Source organism: Pelecanus crispus, chromosome 2, assembly GCF_030463565.1.
Source record: "Pelecanus crispus isolate bPelCri1 chromosome 2, bPelCri1.pri, whole genome shotgun sequence".
NCBI lineage: Eukaryota > Metazoa > Chordata > Aves > Pelecaniformes > Pelecanidae > Pelecanus > Pelecanus crispus.
Window position 1 is genome coordinate 32,713,991 of NC_134644.1, and position 24,251 is coordinate 32,738,241.

Genomic DNA, 24,251 nt, shown 5'->3' on the forward strand with positions numbered 1-24,251 from the left:
GTACCTACTTCAAACCGAGAAACAAAGATGTTAAGCAACATGCCCAAGGTCATGCAAAGCTAAGGGCAGGAACAACCCACAGAGCCCCGACTCTCACAGCCCTTTAGAAAGAATCCGTCAGTCAGGCATGCGCTAAACTAAATAAGTAAATGTCTCTCTATTTGACAATGTCTGACCTATGAAAGGACGTAGTTTCAAGACAAGTGGCAAGAAACGAAACACAGCTGCAGCAGAAAGCCCTACCAGGGAATAGCTAAGCACCAAGAATAACCAGCACCACCTTGTAGGGTGTTTGTCCGACTGCCTGCTGCAGTACCACACTTCCAGAGCTACACTTAAAGAAAAGGTGATACCAGCCACACAGACTTTAAAAAAAAAAAAAAAAAAAAAAAAAAAGGAAACTTGTAAAAAAAAAAAACCAAACCTGAAAACACGCTGGTGTATGCAACTTGCCACACACAGAACACCAAAAACACTACCAACTGCAGTTTCTAGGACATTGTGCACTACCAAGACATGACTACCAGCTGCCTATGCAGTGAATCATCACGTTAAAAAATATGGTCATTTTTTTCAGTCCGCTAAAATTTTTTCTAGAAGCTGCAAAATTAAACTATTCTGCATCATAAACAAAAACAAACCCAGTAAACAGATCTCCTTTTCACTTCAGTAGGCCCATCAGATCTTACATTATTCCGGTGTTTTCTACTTTGTTTTAATCATGTGGGTTTTTTTCTCCAAAATATGTCAAAATAAGTGAAAATTAACCTCGACCAATTGCTCACCAACTCTTGCTATACTAAAGCAAACAGGAAATGCTCCTCTAATGCTCCTCTAGTTCTGAAATTCGCTTTTGAAATTTAAGTCACAGAATGAAAGAGAAAGAAAATAAAACAGAGCATTTTTCACCTGATAGTGGGGAAAAAAAAAAATCATGATTTTGTATGCTGCAAACATGTAAATAAATATTAAAGCTTTTCCTCATTTAAACTGCAGTTGGAATAGCCGAAGCCATTAGTTAAAATGACAGAAGAATACAGCTACCTGAAGCCTATGTAAAGAATCTCTCTTTAACAGGCTTTTAAAGATTGCAAGCCAGAGCATCTAAAAAGCACATCCCTGAATAATTTAAGGCTCCTGGCATCTACATTGAAAGAGCTCCTTCGCTAAACCTGGAGGAAAACAAACCCAGAGGTAAGAGAAAGAATAAAGGTCGTGAAAGATGAGCAACAAAATCACTACTAAAAAAGTATTTTTCCTGTCTTAAAGTTCAATCAGACATGGAGGAGCACGGATTTTACAGCCAGCCCTTCCCATTTACTGTCAACAGCTGTGGTCTAACATTAACATTTACCCCTTGGCAGTGTTAAGTTAAGGCTGTGATGGTCAGGGAAACAATACAGGAACAAAATGAAAGAGAAGGAAGGAAACCGATCAGGAAGGTGAAGCATAGCACAAATCCTCATTAGCAGAAATTCAATAACAAATAAAAAGCAAAAAGCTAAAGTTTATAATTAATTTTAAATGGGTAACCTACATTTTAGAGCAAAAGAAGAAAGAGAAAAAAAAAAAAACACCTCTGGAAGAACAGAACAATGTAAATACATATTATTAAAACAAACCAAAACACGATTATGCTATTAAGACACCAGGCAATCTGGTTTGGTGCAGGGTAATCCCCATTTATAACCAATTGTACCAAGGTCAAATTACAAATCAGCGTATTGTTGACAATACTGAGTTTTCTCTGCCAACTACATCCTTTAAACATCAGCAAATCCTACCTACTTCCTCTTGTGTCTGTCACAGAAACCATCCAAACAATGGGGGCAAGCAATCTTCACCTCAACAGCTATCGACTTTGAGCAAACGGAACACTTTAATTCATTTTTACTCCTAGACTGGAAAGTCCTTGCTGTTCTACACTATCTGAAAGCCTCACCACTCATTACAACCAGTTCAGGATCTGGCTCCTCCTCAGTATATGAAAACGGATTTGAAACAATAGGAAACCTTATCTGAGGAAGTTAACACAGGTCACCCTTCTCAACACGTGAATACTGACTTTATACGGACAGAAAAACAGCTTAACTAAGTCTTATGAATTAGATAAGAATTTGGAAAAAGTGCCACATACAGAATGCCAATTTAAAAAAAAAAAAAAATCACCTTTTTGGAGAAACAGACTGCATTTTTGCTTTACACAACTTGTCACAAAATTGCTAAAAGAAAAGTCCTTAGGAAGTCACTTGACTATATAGCAAACAGGTAAGAAGTGTAGAAGCAGATTCAGAATGGGGCAAAACCAACCTGCCTAACACAGAATTTTCAAGTAAATGCCTGTAAAAGTGATTCCTCCCTCTTTTTGTGAAATCTTTATTTCTTATGAGAATGGAAATGAAAGAATAAAAAAATGACACTATTTAGTATGCAATTGTGATATTTTTCCAGTGCAACTGCAAGCCAAAAAAACCCAATCCTTTTGATACATGTTTTTCTCCCTTAGAACTCAAAAAGTTCAGCTGTTGCAGAAAACAGAAGGTTATGAGAAACTAAACTGCAGTTTGTTTTTCAAATTTCATCCGAACAGGCTAGTCGTTATCTACTCTTCATTCCACTCACTCTGACCGCAACTACAAAAATGTTCTTTGTGATAGGTATTCAAAGTTTAAAAAATATTTAATAAAAAGGTAATACAAGATGGACAAGATGGGGCTTTGGATGCTGTAACAAAAAAGAAAGGTTTGGAAGTACAGACATATCTAAGATTATTATGGTAGGAAGGACCTCTTTCCAGAAAACATAATGGAGTAACAAAAGAAATTCAACTTTAAACAGGTAAACTGAAGTTTAAATCACTAAGGGGAAGTTTGACATGCTGGATAGCTAGTAGAAATATGCGTAATTCCAGTAACGTCAATAGTACCACATGAAGTTATGCTAGCTGTCGATCTCACTCATAATATCTAAAGCCCACACCTAACTATAAATATATATATATTATGTTCGCTTTTTGAAAACTGATTGAAGTTTAATAGCAACTCATAATTGAAATATTCATGGTCCCAAGCTAGCTTTGAAGTTAAATCCCAAAGTGGATAAAGTGGACTGTATATCTAATCTAAACTAAATGTTTCCCTTAGTTACTAATACCAGTGCAGTTTCACTAGTTAAAATCATTATTACAGAACAGAAACGCAAAACCCACAGCACTTTGAGGGGCATTCAATCCTGCTCAGCACTAGAACACAGCACATGTACTCGGCAGTATCAGTTCCTCCACTACTGTCCACATCTTTGCTTCAGGAGTTGACTAACTTGGTGATTTCTAGGCAAGAAAGTTTTAACCACAGCTTTCCAGCATTGCTACTGTTATTGAAGTTTCTTACAACTCCTTTCAATGTTACAACTTTCAATTTAAGACCACAAATCTACCTCAGTTTTAAAGCCTGTTTCTCAAGCAATGAAGCTAGAAATAAAATGTCATTAATTTTTCTACCTGGACTGCAGACTCTAACTGTTTCAGTGGAGCACTTCAGTTTTCTTTACATATTCTGCAAATCACGCACATACACCCCCTACCTACATACAGCTCCGTAAATTAAATTTGTGCAGCAAATTTAAATGAGGTGGCTGACCACAGTTTGGTTGCCCCTGAACTAGAAAGTGGCTGTGACCTCCTTCACTGGTTTACACTTCTGTCCTTCACCATTTTTGGCTCAATTAAGTGTATTAAACACTGAACCTATGAAAGCTTGCCCTTCCTCTCCCATGTTTTAAAAAAATAAAAATATTAAAAAAAAAAAAAAAAAGCCAAGTGCTCCTGCCAGGCTGCTGCCAGTAACAGGGTGAGCACAGACTTATAGATTATATATAGTAAGTCATTATAATAGAGTTTGAAGGCAGGTTTGGATCCTAGAGAAAACAGTTACAATTTTGCTACTTCTGCAGCAGTAATTTCCCCATGGCTTTGCTTATGTTGATCTCTGTTCCTGTTTCTCAGAGCCCACAGCTACATACATTATATCCAAGTATATGTCTGAAACTCCATAACCTTTGCCAGAGTAACTCTCCAGGAAGCTCTCCTGACCTTTACTTAAGATAAAGAAACCAACTGAAATAAAGAAATAAAAGTTCCTTTGATAATACTGTGTAAGCTGTGGCTAACAGCATTAATAAAATAGCCATATTAGGAGAATTTCCTTATCACCAAAAGCAGTGACCAGCTTCAATGGAGCTTTTCATTCACAGTTCACAAATTATTTTCCAAGAATCATTGACTTGTTGTGTAACGATAATTGTGGGTTAATAGAAGTCCTAAGTGAACTTTGTACTCTTACACAAAGGATGTATGCATACATGACTATATTTGAACACAGCTCCATATGTAGGATAACATATCTGATTTTTAACTTATAGAATAGTTTTGGCTTTCATATTATAATTTAATTTAAAAAAAAAAAAAAAAAAAAAAAAAAAGGTCTTTGAAGCCAGAGGTAAAAAAAAAGAAAAAATGTTACAAAGGGCAACTTTAAAAGTTACCACGGTTGTTGGTTGGTACATGTACAGGAACTGCTAGAGAAAAACAAAAATAAATTGTTGCTATGCAGGTATACTGTCAGAGCCCAGGGAACCAAAAAAAATTTTTTTTTCTTCTTTTTGCCCCACAAAATGTTGTTATGAATACTTCTAAAATTCTTCTTAAAACAGTTTCTAAATAACTGGAAAAAATCCTCTAAAAGATTTATAAGAAAACTCAACAAGTCCGAATTTGGGTTTTTTGGGTTAAAGACTATTTTAATGCAATTCTTTCTAATCTAATTTTAATCCTAACATTTCAGTACATGAATGCTGTATTTAACAGCTATCTGGTTTAGTGAACTGCAGTAATTCACTCTGATAGGATAAATTATTTAAGTTATATAGCAAAATGGAAAAGCTACCATGTGCTCTGCTGCAATCAGCAGATACTGTTTAGAAGAGACCTCTGATGATGGAGAGAAGCCTTGCCATGAGGAAGAAAGATGCATAAAGAATCTCCAAAGTCTGTGACTTTGTCAGATAACGTTTCTCATGCCATTTCTTTACTACGCCCTTGCAACCACCCAAAACCACAAAACAGCAGGTACAGTGAAGGGGAGCCAGCGTTTAACAGAATAGTAGCACTTTAGCAGGTAAAGGCAAGACTTGAGGGGTACAGGCTAAAAAATAAAAAAGAAAAATAAGTTTGGGCACACGTTAAGAAAAGTAGCAAGCAATGCAAAGCATGCAGCTTAACATAACTCCTGCTTCCTCCCATTAATTCAAAGGGAAATTTTGTTTGAGCAACAAAATGCCACACGCTAAGACAACAAAAATGCTTCTGCAGTGGCTGTATTTGATTGATTACGTGGAGAATTTTATTTATTTATTTATACACAAAACGTACTGAGCAGCCCGATATCTGCTCAGCAGAGCTGCCTCCTATGTCCCACGGTATCTGATCCGTACCAGCTCAACACGCTCCTCTCCTCACTCTATGGACAGAGAAACTCCCTCCACCTCCACAATGTGAGTTTTAACTTGCTTCCCTGGGGCTCGGGGGGGGGGGGGGGGGGGAATTACAGGAGAGGGCCCCCTGCCGAAGGTTATACCTTCAGCCCAAACAACTTCTTCTGGCTGCATGTCAAAACGCCACTTGCTTCATCTATTCATTGCACTGATGTCACCAACTGGCGAAAGGAGCTATCACATGACCACAGATGACACAATAAATAATAAATATGAAGACCCAAATATAAATATTCAAATACATATTTTTTAAGAAAGTGATGATTCATACTATACTTACAACTTTCAGCCTGATAGTCTGGCACAAACTGCTCATCATTGTCAGGTACCTGAGCTGAAGAAAGGAAAACAAAAACAAAAAAAACAAACAAAAAAAACAAAAACAGGGAAAGAATTAAAAGAAGCCATTAAAGCATCAATAAAGACTCTTGTGCTTAGTTTGAAGCACAGCCAAGATTAAAACTCGGATTTTTTTTCTCATTGTTGGGTATGAAAATCAGGCAAGCACATCATTTTAGTATCAGATAAATTCCGGGGTGAATCTGTGCGGTGCAGTGCGAGTCCAGAGCAGCCCCAGCACAGAGCGATGGGGATGGGAGGTTGTGAAGGCTGACACTGGCCCTGGCCCTGTCTCACTCCCTGCACGAGGGTCTGGACCTACCATGCCACTGGTAAAACCCATCAGTGCTCATTTTCAAAATATCTCCACGGAAAGTCTGCACAAAACCAAATCCTAGCGTGTTTAACATTTATGCAGCTTTTACCCCAAAGAACCACACCTTCGGCTTACTTAAAAGCAATTCCCATTTTTCATTGCAGTCAGCCAACACAGTAGGGTTTTTTTGTTATTGTTTTAAATACTCCAACTATTTTACCAGACCACAGAATTCCTGGTTCAATGACAAAATTTCAGACATCAAAAAAAAAAGATTTACTTAAAGCAAGAATCATTATTAACATCTTGTGTAAGATCATCTTCACTTCTAGGAAACTTTCATCACAAACCTGAGCTATAAAATACAATCGTTTCACGGTCTGCTGATACATAATTTTGTGTCTGCGGTACCGCAGTTCCTTTTCATTGTATATCTAAGGCATTGGCCCTCTCTCACACTGTGTTGTAAACTCATTTAAACTGAAATACCACGGAACGTAGAGTATAGGTGAATATATCCGCGTAACTGCAGAACATTACGCTGAGAAGCGGCATCCTAGGAGAACGACTAGTTCTGAGAACATCCTGAGAGAGATCCAGCTTACCGTCTCTGAACTTCGTCATCTTGTCCTCAACATACACTAACTACAATCATCACAACAAAGCTGCATAAAATTATCTGTTTGAAAATACTTCAATTTATACAGTTCTTGTCTAAAAATGAACAAATAATTCATATGATCTTAATTAAAAGTTAACATTTGCCATGATCTGGTTACCCAACAAGATTTAAGAGGTAAATACTGGTTATATAATCATTTATCGAAACAGTGACTATCACACCATTAAATACATTAAGTGATAAAATATAACTTTAATGCCATTCATAACACTTTCTAAGTTTAGGAAGCATACGGTCCCCTTTACATACGTGCAACTGCTACCAGTTTCAACAGAATTTGTTTGAATTAAAAATACGTATTTAATTATAATTACTCACAATTATTTTGAATGTGCACTACAGTATTCTTCATGGACCAGACCTCTAATTCTTACTCAGGATGTATTTCTAATGACTTAACTGAGAATTTTTTTCCTGGGTAAAGAGTTCAGAATCAGGCTCATTATACCAAAAAATTATTTGCTCTTCATTTTAAAATGAATGTTTAAAGTCCTACTGTCTTAATTGCAGCAAATACCCCTTAAGAACAAATGACCTTGGGAAATCTGCAAACACAGATTTGAAAAGAAGTGTAAGTAATGCTAATTACACTTTGTGTATTTTTCTCTGGAAAAAAAGCACAGCTATTGTTGCTCTGCTGTTCAGTTTTTTTAATAACCTATCCTTTTAGAAGAAAACAGTACCATCGAGGACATGTTAGCTCCTCAAAGTTTGAAGCTATATGAAACACGTATTTTACCAAACCAAATATTCCCAGTATTTTTGATGCATTAAATTTCTCTTTCCTCCAGTGAAACCACAGGACTTTTACCAGAAATGAACTCAGGGACAATATGAGCCTAAATACTAACACTCTGCAATTTCTGACATTTCATGCAATTCACTACATGCAAATGTTAGGCATTTTCCTTACAAAAATGCCAAATATTTGACTGTCACAGAAGAATCCAATTATGAAATCAAGGTATCCTACTTAAAAATCAGTTCCTAAGGATTTCTTACATTTCCAGTTGTTTTTTGAAGGGTTTGTGAATACATTCAGAGTTAAAGTAATTGTATCAAGTAATTTCTCATTTACAGAAGACACATCCCACACATTTTTCTTAAGCCAGCTATCATTTTTAAATGCAGCAAGGAGGCTAGTATGACTCTAATTTTTTACACACGCACATGCATTTTTTTTATACATACATATACATATATGTTAATTTGTGAATCTGGGATATCTGAAAAGGCTAAAAGAAAACAAAAACCCTCCTGTTGAAATCGGGAGGCTACATTTAGTGATTGCAGAACTGGGACAGCAGTATTATATAACTTCTTAGAGCGTACTCTGCGTACTGGACTGCTTTACTGATGCTTTATTCTGGTTTTATCAGTTTAACTTGACTTATTTCAGAACAAATCTGTTGTAGAGATAATGTGTATGTATCAGTAAATGAGGTCTTTTTTTTTCCCAGCCAAAAAGCAAGAAAAAATAAAATACACCTGGTTGAATTGTCATGGAAAACCAGTATATTACTTTAGAGATACTGTCATTACCCCTGACCTGGTCTGCAGTAAACAAGAAAAATATACTTCATTCATGGATCCCCAAAATTTATGAAGGCATATTTACCAGAGATCAAGGCGCATCATTTTATCAGTACTCTAGAAATAGGTGGAGACTACACTGTCAAAATATATTTTAAATAAAATATTGAGATAGTCTTAAAAGCCTCTGTAGGAAAAGGAATACAGCAAGTTAAGAAGTGTTTAAAACCCTGCCAAATATAAACAAAACAAATAACAACTTCCAAAATGTTAACCCAGGAACATACATTTCCTACTGGAATCTAATTTTAGTAGCATCAGTACCTTAGAAATGAGCCCACAAGCCTATACAAAGAAATTAAAAGGACCTGCTAACTATTGGAAATGAGAACTTGAATTATTCCTTTGTTTAATCTGGTATTATTTTTAAACTAGCAGAACTCAAACCCGCGCATGATCATACTGCAGAAGTGCAGGCAACTATCATCAGCTGAATACACAGACTTCTTCCACCAGCATCTTGCTGTGAGAGGGCAAATGGTTGGGACACATCATCCCATTACTCAAAGGGAAGCGGACTTTTGTACCTTGAATTTGGATAATTACAGGCAGACTTTGTAGCAAATTACACAGTCAGGTAAAGACACTTCAACCTGAGTGTCTGAAAGGAAAATGTAACTCGCAGTGTTGCAACTGTCTGCACATTTATATACGTACAGCCATTCATTTCCTCTTTTCTTTTATTCACAAATACTACAATTCAGCAAGGCTGCCATAAAGTCTTCATTGGTCTTCTGTTAACACACTCAACACAAGACACAATGCATAAATCACCAAAACTTTTTTTTTCACTTTGCCATTCAGATGAAAATTGAAAAAGATATCTGAAATGATCATCTAACTGAATGAGAATATTTCCCTGAGCTACTTAATTATGGGGGTTTGAGAAGGCAAGTATATTCCAAAAGACTAATAAAAGGTTTTGAAGGATATTAAGCACGTGGCTTTTACTGCTAATAGCAGAAGCAGCTACATTAGTTCATTCCACACTGAAAGCCATCAAGTCTCAAACTCCTGAAGTAGACATGTGCAGCATAAACTATCCAGCTCAGTCTAGATTATTACCAAAAGTTTTCTTTTTCTTCTGATTATAGCTATAATGTCTCAAGAGGATTTGGGAAGTGTACAGAAATGTTAACGATGATCTTGAGGATGTTATCAGTTTAGATTTTACAGTTTCACTGCCTACCGAGTTAAAATCAGTTTGCCAAAAGCAAACATTCACAGCACAAAAATACTTAATACTTGTTTGTAGTTTTTAGAGCTTTAAAAGGCCTTTGAAAAGCTGAACTGACAGCTCATTTGCAAAGGGAAAGCGATTTGGGGAAAAAAAAAAGTTTAAAACTAGGGCCTGTTAGATTGCTTTCACTGCAAGTAAACAAAAATAAAAAGTCCCCATTAACAAGCACCCAGGACAAAAGGAGTTAATATTTAATTAAAACCAGCTCTATCCACTGTAACAATGACCTGGAGCCAAACAAGGCAGAAGATGTATGAGTCATTCTTTCTGCCAGTGAATGAGACAGCTGATCTCCGAAGCAATTCCTCAAGACAAGCAGTCAGAACTGGAGTTCTGCCTCCATTCACAAAAACACAGTCCAGCATGAACCATGTGGCCCCAACCACAAGCTTTTCATGTCACACCCTTCCAGAAAGCTACAGCAAAGTAAACTTGAACTTTAGGCATAAACACACTGATTTCACTGCTTTGTCTCAAGACGCAGCACAGACCTGCTGAGGAACGTATTTAATAAAGTTAGGCGAACTATAAAGGGCTTAAATTTAACTCTTCCTTCTCCCAGTCACAGACTGCTTCCAAAAGCTCAGCTGCACTCCAGGGAAAGGTGTTCCTGTTAAAAACCGGAAACTTTCCAGAAAAACAAGAAGCTGCAAACCTCCTTGCTTCACTTAAAACTTTATTTTGGATAGCACAACACTTCCTGCAGTACTGTGTTCTCTGACCTCAAGCTTCACTTTTAGAGCTAAGAGCAATTCATTTTAAAATATCAATGATTTATTCAGAGTGGCAAAAGAAATTGAAATTGACAGGGCATTATATATGAACACCAGTATTTTGGCTTCAGCTAAAATAAGACTTCAGGCCTCAACAGTAATGACTCTATTGAGTTTTCTTTGATTCATTGTTACTTCTGAATATCTGAAAGATTGTATAAATATTAAGTATCCCTGAAAGAGCTGGGGAGGGGCGGGGGGGTGTTTGGTTGTTGGTTTTTTTTTTTCTTTCCCACAGGAACAACTGTTTCTAACAAAGGAGCATTCAGAAGGCAAAACAGTGACAAATTTCAAGATGGTAAAAAATATTATTTCCCATAAGCACCAGATTTGCTGTCAAAACAACCCAAAACCCTTTTTACATAAAGTTAGATGCTCTGACTAATAAACTTAAATGCAGTTCAAAACTAGCTCCAGATCTCAAAATTCTTCCTTATGTGAATAATCCCTAGGAATATGAAGATGGGTTTGCAGAATCTGCTCTTCATTTGCTGCTATACTAAAAATGAGAAAAAAGTTAGCTTAAAAGGAACACTCACATTTAACATTTTGCTACGTCCCTCATGGTTCACAAACCCCACTATCCCTTTGAAAATTATTATTTTGAGTAAAAGGCATCTACTTTTCCAGCAAACAAGAAAAACATTTAAACCTTTATTCCTACACAAACCTTCAGACTTGTAGATTTCTGGTGGGTTTATTTCTTTTGGATTTCTTTTTAAAAGAGCACCCCCTTTCTCCCCCCCATTTTGCCTAATCTAACTTTTCGCCTTTTTTTGTGCATAGATATTTAAGATCAAGAGCTACAAGTATTTGAAAGCCAAATCTGTCAGATCACTAGAATCAAAGGGGGAAAAAAAAAAAAAAAGCAGCTATTCTCTGTATTACAAATTCCAAAATTAAAATATTTTCACTGCTTTTTAGAGCGTCTGTCCCCATCAGACAGATTTCAGACATGGAGGTATTAAATTATCATTTCTTGACTATTTTTGCTCCTATAAAGATGTGGATAGTTCTTGAATATAGCTACATCACATCTGCCTTACACTGGGTAAATTTTACAACTTTTTGGCAGAAGAAAGCTAGTTAGCCAGAGTAAGCTGCTACATATCTTCACTGACTTAAGTCACTTTAACTAGACTAATATTTGAAGATCCACTACTTCTTTTAATTAAAAATAATCCTTTGAGAACTAGAAACTACTCATTTTCATACCTCCTCATTTAAGAAGTAAACTAGAAGTCAACACTAGCTTAGGCATCACCGCGACGCTGGTGTATCCTTCATGATAGGAGAACAGAGGGCAGAAACTTGTTTCCTAAAGTTCATGCCAAATTTGGGTATTAATTATTTGAGAGAATTAACTTACTTGCAGATACCAAGAGCTGGCTTTTAAATACTGGTAGCTTGTAGTAGCCACCCACTCAATTTAGCTAAGCTGCAGTAGAGGTATGAACCCGTTACCTGTAGCTATTATTTCAGACCACTTACTGTTCACTTCACCGTTTTATATTTTTTCAAGTGACCCAAAGAATATTATGTTTTATTTTTCAGCTTATTACCATCTGAGAAACGTATTATCTGTTGCTTTAGGAAGCAGATCTAGTGCATAAATTCACTATTTGTCTTTGCTTGGGATGCCTTTTATGTATCTTTAACAAGCTCTAAGAGCAACTAGTATCTGCAGGACTAATTTTAAATAAAAATCTGGGGTTTTGTTAATCTATTATTTCCCCAAACCCAAATGCTTTCACAATGGAAAGGAAACTTTCACTCACTAAGAATTTGTTCTCTCTCTTCTTTTTATTCCAGAATAAGAAGCAACAGCTACCATGACGGGATAACATTAGATTAATATTTGAACCATTTTTTTCAAGTCACTGAACAATTGCTATCTGCCAAAACCAATCTGATTCCAAATATACAGAACCAATAAAGTCATTTTCTAATACTATCATGACAAAATGTTGTCATCAAGTTATTTAAATATAAAACAAAAGATAGTAGCTGAATAATATTTGCCTTGGTTAGCAATAGGCATTTTTAACTATTTCCTTTCAAGTTTGAAGGTTGAAACAATTAGTAAAGGCTTCCCACTTCCAATTTAGGGCATCAGGAAACAGTTACAATCTACCTTCTGTCCTGCATAACAACTGACATGAGGGAACCTTATTCAGAGTAAGTTTTACACCAAAATAATTTAGATTCTTTCCTACTTATTTAATACTACACAGAGTAAGAAGCAAAACTAATTTCCATAAAAATCTAGTATGCAGGTAGTGGAATACATTTCTAAGTTTTCTGTAAGTGGTATTCAGCTTGTTAATTATGGAGTAATAAAATATTAAAGAGGTGACTGAATTGTTTAGATTCTGGATTCCTTAATACATGTGAACCTCCCACCATTTTCAATCAGAAAAGAATACATTTCTTTTGTGTTTACTTGTTTACGACCAACTTGTCACAGGTGACACTAACTGTAAAAATCTCCAGGCTGAAATATGTGATGTAGTAAGGATAGCTTCAGGAAAACCAAAACAAAAAAAATCCACACACATTTTTTGTCTGTCATAAAACGCAACTCACTTTCTTCTCCTAACTAATAAGTAGATTTTTGACCTGGTTACTCCCTGGTGGGGATCTGAACTCGTGGGAGAAACCTGGTCAGCTGCCACTGCTTTTCTTAAAAAGGGTCAAGATGTTTTAAAATTTCATGGTCATTTCCCTGGCTCCAGAGCATTATGAAAAGAAATATGTAAACATTACTGATGCTGCCAAATTGGCAGCTTTCTAGCCTATGAAGGTCCAGAAGAACATAAATGGACACATCTAGCAATGGGTAAACAAGTCTGATTTCAAAATCTGTTTCCTGACTAAGCTCAATCATGTAGACATTTGAGCAGACCTACAATATCCTCAAACACTAGTATATTATAAAGACTACCAAAAGTTGTTTTGGGTAGGTTTTTTTTAATAAAATTTGGAATCAAGTTAATAGCTCAATATTTGATTTTCTCATCTTGACTTTTTATTTCAGTTTTAGTTTAGCCTTTTAGTGCAAAGTTTGTGTTTTATGGAACAGCTAAAACCATGGTGTGGCCTGAAACACACAGATTTCTTAAAATATTCCTAGAACACTGAAAAATCTGTAATATTTATTTGTAATATGCTGTGGAAAAATGTAATTATAACATTATTTAGCTTTATTAGCCTCTGCTACATGAAAAGGCAACTTTTTTTTTTTTTCATTTTTAAATACTTACCAGATGATGCTATCTGCTTTTACAAAGGTTCCTCAACCTAGCTGACACAGGACTAAGACACCTTTCTCTCTGAAAAGCTATCTAAATTTATTAAGTGAAATAGACTCAGCTAAAGAGAAAAGAAGGCTTTCAAACAATTCATTCTGGTCTAAAATAAGCAGTGCCTCCAGAATAAAAATTGCCATTACAGTAATTTATGTACCTACAGAAATGATTAGAACAGTTTTCCATTCCATATTATTTTTCAAACTTACATTATTATCTGCACATGCATTATGAATCTGCCTGTATTTTTCTGACACGATCAAAGAAATTTAATCATTTTCAGAAACAAAAACATCCATGCCAGTGCAAAATCAAACTGAAAGTTCTCCTCTCCATCAAAAAAATAGTATCTTTTGAGTAGTATTTTAACATACTTCTGGCTTGTTAGAATGAATGAGGTGATACAAAATAAAGAGATCCTTAGGAAAATTACCACAGGGAAACAGTTACAGTTGTATCTGATCATTATACTACAAAAAATTATCTTAGTACAGGACATCCTGTTTTCAGTGATTAGGAAAGAACCATATTAATTCATAAATATATATCGTCTGATCCATTAATTTAAAGAGGACTTTTTGATTCCATACAGAATAACCACATGCTAAAAATAATCCTAGAATAAAACTGTCAGCAAAATAAACAATACCCCACAGCTTACTTATAGGTTAAGAACTTGACTAACTATATATAAAGCTGTTGAAACAAAATCAGTATGCAGGCAAGTAGTCATCAGCAATATTTCCCTCTTTCTATGAAAACCAGCAGCAAGCAGTTCACCCCAACATTCCTCCTTTCCCAAAAAAGCATAACATAAATTCTATAAACAACTGTGCACAGTCCAGTACAGGATAAAAATTAAACATATGTGAATACTGACATTCATTTAAATCAGGATAAATTTGGAGAGATTATGTTAACTTGCATCAAAATCATGTTTATTTCAGATGCAGAAGTTTACATAAAAATTTCAACCAGAAATATTAAGAACAGACAATGCATAAAAATCGTTATTCTTGAAATAAACAGTACTGTAATTATCAAAGAAAAAAAACCCAGAAAATATTGCTGAAGAGAACAAATGCACTTCAACAAGCATAAAGCTACCTTGCATTTTGTTAAAGTTCTCTTAATGCAGCAGCTCATTTTTTGTTATTGTTAAATGAATCTCTCAACAGCTACTCCGAATTCAGATTTCTACATTATTGTTCTTAAACCTTCCCTCTCCAGTAGAATGTGCTCTGCAAGATTATTTGAAATACTTAAAAGCACAAGCAGGTGTAAAACAGACCGATGCCAGTTTTCTAATCCCCCAGTACACAATCTCACAACTACAAATATGAAGACAAAAATAACATGCAAAATATTTAGAGGTTTCAGAAAAAAAAAAAAAAAAAGAAATAGTACTTTTTAAGTATTCCATACACACCTAACGTTCTGTGTTGTGAACAAGGTGGAAAGAAGACACTTGCACTTAAATCTTGAAGCATCCCGTCCCGATGAACCCAGAGAAACTAATTTCTGCCATCAGAAAAGTACTCCACCAGAACACCAAATAATTATATGTGCTGCTCTAAAGGAAACAGCAAGCCCAGTTCTGGCTGTATGTAGTCTCTCGAGGTACAATAATATAAACCTGATCAATTGCAATTAAAATCTGAACAGAGGCTTAGAACTTGAAGTCTTGGTGCATTAGTTCTTGCCAAAAGCAGATGTGATTGTGAGCTGGAAGCAATTTCTCCTGGTAATTTGTGATGACACTGGGTAGAGCAGCCCCAGAGTCCCCAAAGACAAACTCATCAGAGGCTCTAATGTATGCATGACACATGAGGTGGCTCTTTTAGAGCTCAATTAATTGGGCTGAACATTAAGACAGCAAGTTCAGGACTTTTTTTTTTTCCCTCCAGAGTTGTTTTTCCTCTTTTTACAAGCAGTTTTTTCCCTTACCTTCTGCAAGCCATGTCTCCTGTAATTGGCTCAGATCTTGAAAGAGTTCTGCAAAAAGATGAAGACACGGATGCGAGGCTTACACCTTTAATCTTTTCATAACACTAAAATATGTTCGAAAATATATTTTTCCTGAAGAACAACATACATTAATTCTATTTTGGCAGTCAAACATACAGACAAAGTAGGTATTTTCTGGTTGCAGTTAATGATTTTTCTACACCTATTAATAAAAAAAGAAGTACGTACTTACTCTATTATTTTATCAACTCTCGAGATAACAACCAGAATCTTAACCAAGCTCTGCAGTATAAAATACTAATTCAGCAATACATAGAGAAGTTAAAAATTACCATCTTTCTTACAGGTGAACTATTTCTCCTTATACAATTTGGGCCTCCTCCTGCAATATCTGCCCCAGATAAAGCTCTCTCGGACTTCAACAGGAGCCCTGCCTGAGCAATGACTGAGTATTTTTATTAGTAGGGTCATAACTATCATACAAAAATTTCGAAGCAAAGACCTGAGATGCTGCAATAGCAAAGAGAAATGGGAAATCTTTTGTACTTCCCCTTATGTTTTACTTTGTATGACAAGAGAATCACCACTATTTCCTCTCTGCTGTACTCACTGCAATTCTTTAAAGTGAAACCACTTTCTCCATGGACTGAGTTTTGCTGCAGCTTATCTTTTTTTGCAATTCACTGAAACCAATTGCTTATAATGGGTGTAAACCAGAGCAGCATTTGGCTTACTTGCAAAGCTCAGAAACTCCGTTATGAAAATTCTGTTTACTAAGACTAAGTAGGATATTTGAACTGACAAATGGTTTATTTTTAATTTATTGTATTTTGAGAGAGAGACTTCCTCTTCTATGAATGCTGACAGATAACTATTTACATACACTTAAATGACAGAGGCTATTCATTTATTCTGTGGACTGATACCTCATGTTCATGTTAGAAACTGAAAATTAGAAAGTTGTTTTCTTTTCAATCTACCCTAGAATAAACTTTTCCAAAGAAGTAAGTAGGGATTTTGAAAAGTGTATCAATGTGTCTTCAGCCTGATAAGACTTATATAGGGGTAAGATGTAGTCCCCTATATAGCTTCCTATATGTCTTATGTACTTACAGGGGTGTAGGCGTCATCTATACTGACCTTGTAACCTAAAGAAGTGTTAACAGCTACTGCTAGACTACAGTTCTCAAGCTACAATCGTGTGAGTGGCTACTGATGGGACTAAGTTACAAATCTTTGGCCCTCCAAAACTTCATCCACTCTAGACTTCCTTAACTAAACTCCCAGGATTTTTAACGCTACCAGTGTTACCCAGCACTAGAAACAGCCTACCAGACACCAGGAGCCTGACTACTAACCCCACAGTAAAGCTAGGGTGAAAACCAACAGTCTCCACACCAGCATTCTCGTTCCTGCTACCACTGGTGAAAAGGATGTTGAAAGATGGGAGGAACAAGGAAAGCCCTGAATCTCAAGAGGCCTGAAGGTGAAAAAGCCAGGTGCCATGACTTGTGTCAGGTGCTGCAAAGGCTTGGCCTCAGTGCACGACACCCACACGTGCAGCAGTACCTAAAATGCAACAGAGTAAGTCAAAGAAAGAATATCAAGTTTATCAGGTTATTGCCTTTGCCAGTTTGTTTTGCAGTAGTAAATGCAATTTTCTTGTCTTGTTTATTCAGATTGATCTAGATATATTTATCTCCAAAATAAATAAATAAAGACCTCTCAAAAAGCTTCTCTGCATTAGTTTGTAAAGGGCTGGGGGGGAACAAGCCCTCACCTTCTGAATCATGAGCCAGGTCTCTGTTAATGAATTTTCTTTTCCTGACATTTGTCGGTCTCTCATTACAGTTTCTCCCACGCGGATTCTATAAACAGGAAAGATCAGTTACTTTAGAAATCTGAGGGTTTGGGTTTTTTTCTTTCTTTTTTTTTTTTTTTTTTTTTTCCATTTAATCAAGAACACTCAAAGCCGGCATAAATTCTTTACATTTTCAAACAGGGAAACAGTTGTCTTGCAGCCTCCAATTTCTAGCAGAAGATGTTGCTGAGCACCTAATATCCTCCAAAAGATTCCTGTGTCTAAATGCAACACATTTCTATCTATCTATGTAGACATCTATTTGTACAGATACATATATAATGTGTTCAAGCAGCAACATAATACCAACCACGTATTTTTAGCATCTAAAGTACACAAACCTACACAATAGCACATAAATCTCCTCTGCATAAGCTACGCAGGAGAACCCAGTTACGAGATTATAATAGACTGCTTTGTTTCCCTGCATTACTTATAACATTGTTTGCAAAGTCCTGAAAGAAAAAAAAAAAAGAAAAAAAAATGTTAACGTTTGCCTCAACTTCATTCTTCTGAGCGTTGCAGGCAAACACAGCCAGAAACTTTGAATGCAGCTGTTGCTGCTCTTGTCTCTCTCATCCACTAATCATGTGCATGATTTTTTAATCATCCCAAAACTGTCTTTAAAAGAACATGATGCTTTATTGAAATAACTAAGAAGATAGGCTCATCTTGCAGGCAAAGCTCCCAGATGAAGAGTCGCCCCTACAGCGGTAACAAAGCAGATAACTCTGGCTGCAAAACTCCCCCACAGAAATAAGTCGGAGTCAAGTTTATAAACACCAACTTTGAACCGATCACTCACATTGGTGACCATGTAAGGCACTTGCTGGTCATAAAATCCATCCATTCTGCAGCTCTTCCACAAGTCTTAGCTCAGTGTTTTATTTACTGGGCATTTGATCTGGAGATTTCCTCGGGATCTGGACTCCAATCAGCCTAGAGGGGAATACAAGATGGCTTTTAGTTTTTTTTTTTAAAAAAAAAAAAAAAACAAACCCAAAAAAACCACCAAACCAAAACATGAATGAACTGCTTGAATTTGCATAGCTAATTAACCTCAAAGAGTCCCATTCATAAAAACAACCCTCCCTTCTCTGCCTTCACCTGGGTTACACGCTTCTGCCAGGAAAACGCGGAGCAGAACGCGCTTCGAGGCAGCAGCAAGGCGAGCGGCAGGCTTTTATTTACGCTCCCCGCCGTAGCCCGCGGGCGATCGGCGCGAGTGGCGGCCCCGACGCTCGCAAACGTGTGCTCGACTCGTAATGGCGAACGGCGGGGCTCGCCGCGCACCTCACGGCAGCGGCGGCGGCGCCCGCCAGCCGCAGCCACGCGCGCACACACGCGCGCACACACGCGCGCGCACCCCCCCCACCCCCCCCCCCCCACACCACACGCACCGAGCCACCTTCCCCCCCCCCCCCGCCCCCCGCCCGCAGGATCGCTTTTCCAGCCCACCACCACGCGATCCGGCGGACAAAGTTGCGGGGAGGACCCACCTGAAGGCCAGGCGCGGCGATCGGCTGCAAAAAAATTCCCTCCAAATTTAATAAAAACATTAATTATTCCCCGGCACTTCCCCCTTGGAAGCAGCGAGCGCCACTGACAGAGCTCAATCCCGTGGTTTTTCCTCTCCTCCTCCTCCAGGGGCCCCCGAGCCGCGCCGGCGGATCCCCGCCGCCCATTGGCTCCCCGCGCCCCCCGCCGGATCGCCGCGCCGCCCGCCCCGGCCCCGGCCCCGGCCCCGGCCCCGGCCCCGGCCCCGCCGCCCCCCGCCCCGGCCCCGGCCCCGCCGCCCCGGCGGGGGGCGAGCCGCCGGCTCTGCCCTCGGCTCTGCCATCGCCTCCTCTGCCCGGGCTGGCGGGGCATCGGAAATCGCCGCTCGGATGCGCGGCGGTGCCGCCAACGCGGATCCCGGCGTCCTGGCTGCGGGCGCACCGTGTGCCCTGCACCTCCCGTGTGGCAGGGCAGCCCCCTCCCCTCACATAAATTATTTAAAAAAAAAAAAAAAAAGTTTAGCCTGCCTGACTCCGAAAAGCAAAACACCCCCACCCCCACCCCCCCCGCCTCTGCTGATGGCAGAGCAGTCCCGCAAAACTTCGCGGGAGCGCGGAGGTGAGGAGGAGGTGAGCGCGGCGAGGGTGGTTTTTGGGGTTTTTTTTGTTTGTTTGTTTGTTTCGTGTTTGGGGTTTTTTGCTTTTTTTAAAATTTTTTTAGCTGAATCATAGAAAGCAATTGTTATTTCTACTATGATGACATAATTTCTAGGTTTTGTGGACAGCATTTGGCAGCATCCAGGCACCGGATCTCGGGGTTTTTTTGTTGGTTTTTTTTTTTGGTGCAGTGGTGCCAGGACCTATCAAGCTCAGGATTTCTGAAGAATTCTCAAAGGAAGTGAGCTTTCTTTTCTCGCTGTAAAGTGGCTGTTGGAGGGCTGTGTCCAAAAACTCTGCTTTTTCTGAACTGCCAAAATGCACGAAAGCAGAGTGTGTGGTTTCATAGAGCAGCTATATGTGTCCTCTCTTTGAGCACTGAATTCCAGATATCACAGAAATCAGGTGGAATTTATAAATTTATAGTTATTCATGACGCTGTCTTGCTGCGAGATACGAAGTTTCAGATTTTTATGATCTGATGTAGCTCAGCAATTAACAGGAAGAGCCCCAAGCTAGCAAGTCCAACTTTACCCTCAGCCCTTTCTGAGGGTTTTCTTTATAGCTAAGGGTGTAATGGCAACTGAAGAAACCTGCTTTTGCATAAATTGCCTGCAGTGGTATTAACAGTATTCAGGTTACTACTTCTGTACTACTTTTTTTTTGAAAATTACAATTGTTTCGCTACACTCTGTTCTGGAGCATATTACTTTCTGCCACAAATGGGGTTTTTTTCCCCCTCCCTCCTTTCAGATCTCACTATTCATACTCACTTGCTACTTGGCCCGTCCAGCCAAGGAAGTGGGAAGCACCATGTTCCCGCCACTTCTGTCCTTCCCATATTGCCTTGTCACAGAAAACTTCCACCACCAGCAGCTTGTTTTCTGTGTTCTTGCTGCTTCTGTTTCCACACGGACCCCAGCACACCTGGAATTACAAGAAAGTAATGATATTCTGTATGTTGTATAAACCTGTAATCATTTTATTGTGTTCTTGGCCAAGTCTCTGAGTTGCAGCTCCTGTAAGCCACTTATGTGATATCATAGGGGAATAAAGCTCTACCAAATGCTCCAGGTATAAATGAAATTTCCTGGATAATGAGGCCATCATTTTCTTATTCATACCCATACCCAGAATAGAGCAGCTGCTGAGCCAGGGATGATGGCCTTGTGGGAAGGCTGCGGCTACAGATCTGTCCCCGGGGAGCACATGGCCACTTTATCCCATGGACCAGCAGAACTGATAGAGCTACTGTCTCCAGTCATCCACCCCACCCTGCTGACCAGCTTGTCAACCAGCTGCCGAAGTGCCAGAGTTCACTACGTACTCTTTCTAAACCCCTATCAGTGATGGATTGACTTATCTTTAAACAGTGCACTAAAAATTGGTGTGTCAGTCAGACAAGCTCACTAAACCAGCTCCAACTGAAGCTTCCGAGGGACCTCAGACTATTCAGGTATTAGGTACCGGCCGTGAAATTTGCGATGCCGGATCCCATCTTGTGTTTCCCTACACCATAGCCTGCACCTCACAGGCTGCTGGCGCAGCACCGTGGCCACCTTCCAGCACACGCCCCGCCACAGCCACAGGTTTGGCACCCCAGTTTGCAGAGCCAGAGGAGGTTGGCACTCTGCAACAGCCGAGCTCTCCATGCTTCCAGTTGGGCTGTAACTCCCCGAGAAGCCGTGCATTAAAGGTGTCCTGGCAGGAGACATGCTGTATTGCTTGCTGTTACTCCTCACACCACACACCTCTTCCTTCCCTCCTCCCCGTCTGGCCCTTCACACATGCTAGGGAGGAAAGGAAGAGTAAAGCTATTTTGAAGCCCTCTTTATCCTCCTCTCTGTTCATCCACTGTGCTGAGTGGTACTCAGGGAAACTTCATGAACTGTTAAGAGGTAGATGCTTACGGGGGTGGTGGGGGGGGGAACGGGACCCAAAAACCAAAACAACAAAAAACCCAGATGTCTACTGGCAACCCACTCCAAGGTCTGTGCGCAGAAATGCAGTCTTGTATCGTCACCAGTCATACCCATCTTACATGTAAACTGGTGCAGCCACAGTAAATATCTGTAATTTTGCATGTTTGTCCAAAATTTGTGCAACTTTGCGGGATCTTTTTTAATTAGGTTTTTATGTTTTAACTAATATTTTCAGAAAACAGTACTCTTAAATACCTTTTAAAAAACTAAAAAGTAACTTCAAAATCACTTTATTTTTAGTTGAAAAGACTGAACAGTTTTTACCAAATTGAAAACATTCTAAAAAAATGTGCTGAATTTATTTTACTAGAAAAAATTGCTTAAAAAAAATTCAGCTTTTCTAATGGTACCGCTTTAGAAGCAAGATACTTGTTTTCTTTTAGAAACAGACATGTTCAATTACACTATAAAGCTTCACTATATATTGAAAATTATATATTATTTCCATTTCATAATGGCAATATATACTTCACACACTTATCTGAAAGAAGACAATGAAATATATATTTCTTGCTTGATTTGACACACTATGGAGCTACAAATAATTGCTGTAACATAAAAAATAGAAGTAAATCCAGACAGACAGAGCAAAGAGAAGATTTGATAAACACTGGTTTCTCCTGGAAAATGTGAGAAGAATTTAACCGTATTTTCAAATAAAGAAATAAACCATCATAATCCAGTATGATAAAAATCTAAATTCAATATGAAAAAAAAAAAAAAATGAACTGACTTGATAACAAGACAGAGGATTGCACTGAAAAAAGCTTTATGCTGAAAAAATAAACCTTTTGGACACCTTCATAAAATTATGCTTACACCAAATAAAATACTTCAGAAAAAGGATAGTCACAATTGAAATATAATAGGCAGGTAAATTTCAAAATTATATTAAGTTTAAAAAAAATCCCCCTTGTTCTTCTGAAATTGTGTAGCCTAACCATTCCCCCCAGGCATTTTCCCAGTAAACGTGCTGTACTTATGGGTCTGATATACAACAAAACAGATGCCATCAATCCAAACAACTGTTGAGCAGCAACTTTTAAAACATAGTCTATAGTAGACTGAGTAAAATAACAACTAAGTATGTGACTGACTACAGCAAAACCACAAAAACCTAATGAGATTTCTGTCTGGTAAATTAACCCTTGACCCCATTTTAGCCTCCTGATGCTGACTCTTTCAGCAGGTTAACAGTGCTTATTTTGTCATGACACTACTGACATACAACAAAGTAGTAAATAATAGCAAAATTAAGGAAACAGAAAGATGAATGGGGCGGATACTTGCCCAACAGCATGGCTTTTTGTCAAGCCTTTGATTCAAATGTAGCATCCAAGACTGGACCTTAAATTAGGAAAAAGGAAAGTACCGGTAGGAAGAAAACTCATGACTGTGTTTTCTTTCAGTATTGTTCTGGCTCTGCTAGTAGTCTTCTGGGTAATCCCTGCATGGGCAACCCAGGTCATCTCACTGGGGTTTTTTTGTGCATATAAAGTAAGTCAATGACACTTTCTTCACTTGATAAGTACTGTTGAAAATAATAGAAAGTCTATTACTATTGATTATGGAGATTCTGGCTGCACCTAGCTCCTTGGATTGTCCTGATCTAGCTCCCTCCAAATCGGTGAAGGGCAAAAACCATGCTACACTTACATAGTAATTTCAATAACAGGTGCTACAAAACAGGAGCGGATCATCTGGACCTGTGAATTGATGCTCAGGAAAGAATGCTCGGCTCTGCATACCATCACAACCAAAGCAGTAAGCAGTACTCTACCACAAACAATACTGAGGTTACTTTGCTCCAACGAATGGGCCAGTGCTCAAAGAGAGTTGCCAGGCCTTCTCCTTTCTGAAGCTTTTATAGTCAACGCTAAGTTTGAAGTCTTAGTTATGACGAAGGCTGAAAATACTATTAAACTAAATTTGCTTTTCACATTTCTGCAGTAAAAGATTTATCTGGGCTTTTGATTTCTTGCACTGTTTGTGGAATATCTTCATTTTAGTTTTCCCTTAGTTTTCCTTTAATTTTAGTTTTCATTTAACAAACAAGTTAAATGACAGTTTGATTGACTCATATAAATGATCACTATCTCCTCTCAACAATGCTCTTTTCCTGACCAACCGAGCAAATCAAAATAAAATAAAAAAGACACTAGCCCAGGACCTAATATAGCAATATATGAGTCACTGGAAGAACAAACCAAGTCAAAACATGTAAATGTAATTTGTAATAGGTTCTTGCAGGGTCAGTGACGTTCCCAGGTTGCTCTCCTTGCAATTACACTCACAAAATGGCCAGCCATGATTAAGTGATAATGAAGTAGCCTAGAAGTCATTTGGATATCAGGCCAGTCAAAGAAGTTGTGTACAACCCCTAATCTCACAGATGGCTTTAATTTGCATGTTGTCCCTTATGAATACCAAGAGAGAATCATGCAAACACTTCAGAATCCTTCACATACTTTGTGTGAGATTTCTGC

The 24,251-nt window shown here is 38.2% G+C and overlaps 1 protein-coding gene across 7 annotated transcripts in view; it reads right to left on the minus strand.

Moving 5' to 3' along the window:
• ETV1 (ETS variant transcription factor 1) overlaps nt 1-18,480 on the minus strand; it is a 64,713-nt gene extending 46,233 nt beyond the window's left edge. For 2 of the 7 annotated variants that reach the window (XM_009493231.2, XM_009493229.2), the window contains exons 1-4: nt 18,436-18,480; nt 17,550-17,637; nt 15,749-15,796; nt 5,831-5,884 (exon numbers count right to left, since the gene is read on the minus strand). In XM_009493231.2, coding sequence (XP_009491506.1) covers nt 5,831-5,884; nt 15,749-15,796; nt 17,550-17,637; nt 18,436-18,480 — 235 coding nt within the window. Of the gene's footprint in view, nt 1-5,830; nt 5,885-15,230; nt 15,292-15,748; nt 15,797-17,549; nt 17,638-18,435 lie in introns of those variants that run through there. The other 5 variants (XM_009493234.2, XM_009493232.2, XM_075706290.1 and 2 more) reach the window with 4 other exon arrangements.
• Nucleotides 18,481-24,251: the final 5,771 nt, after the last annotated feature.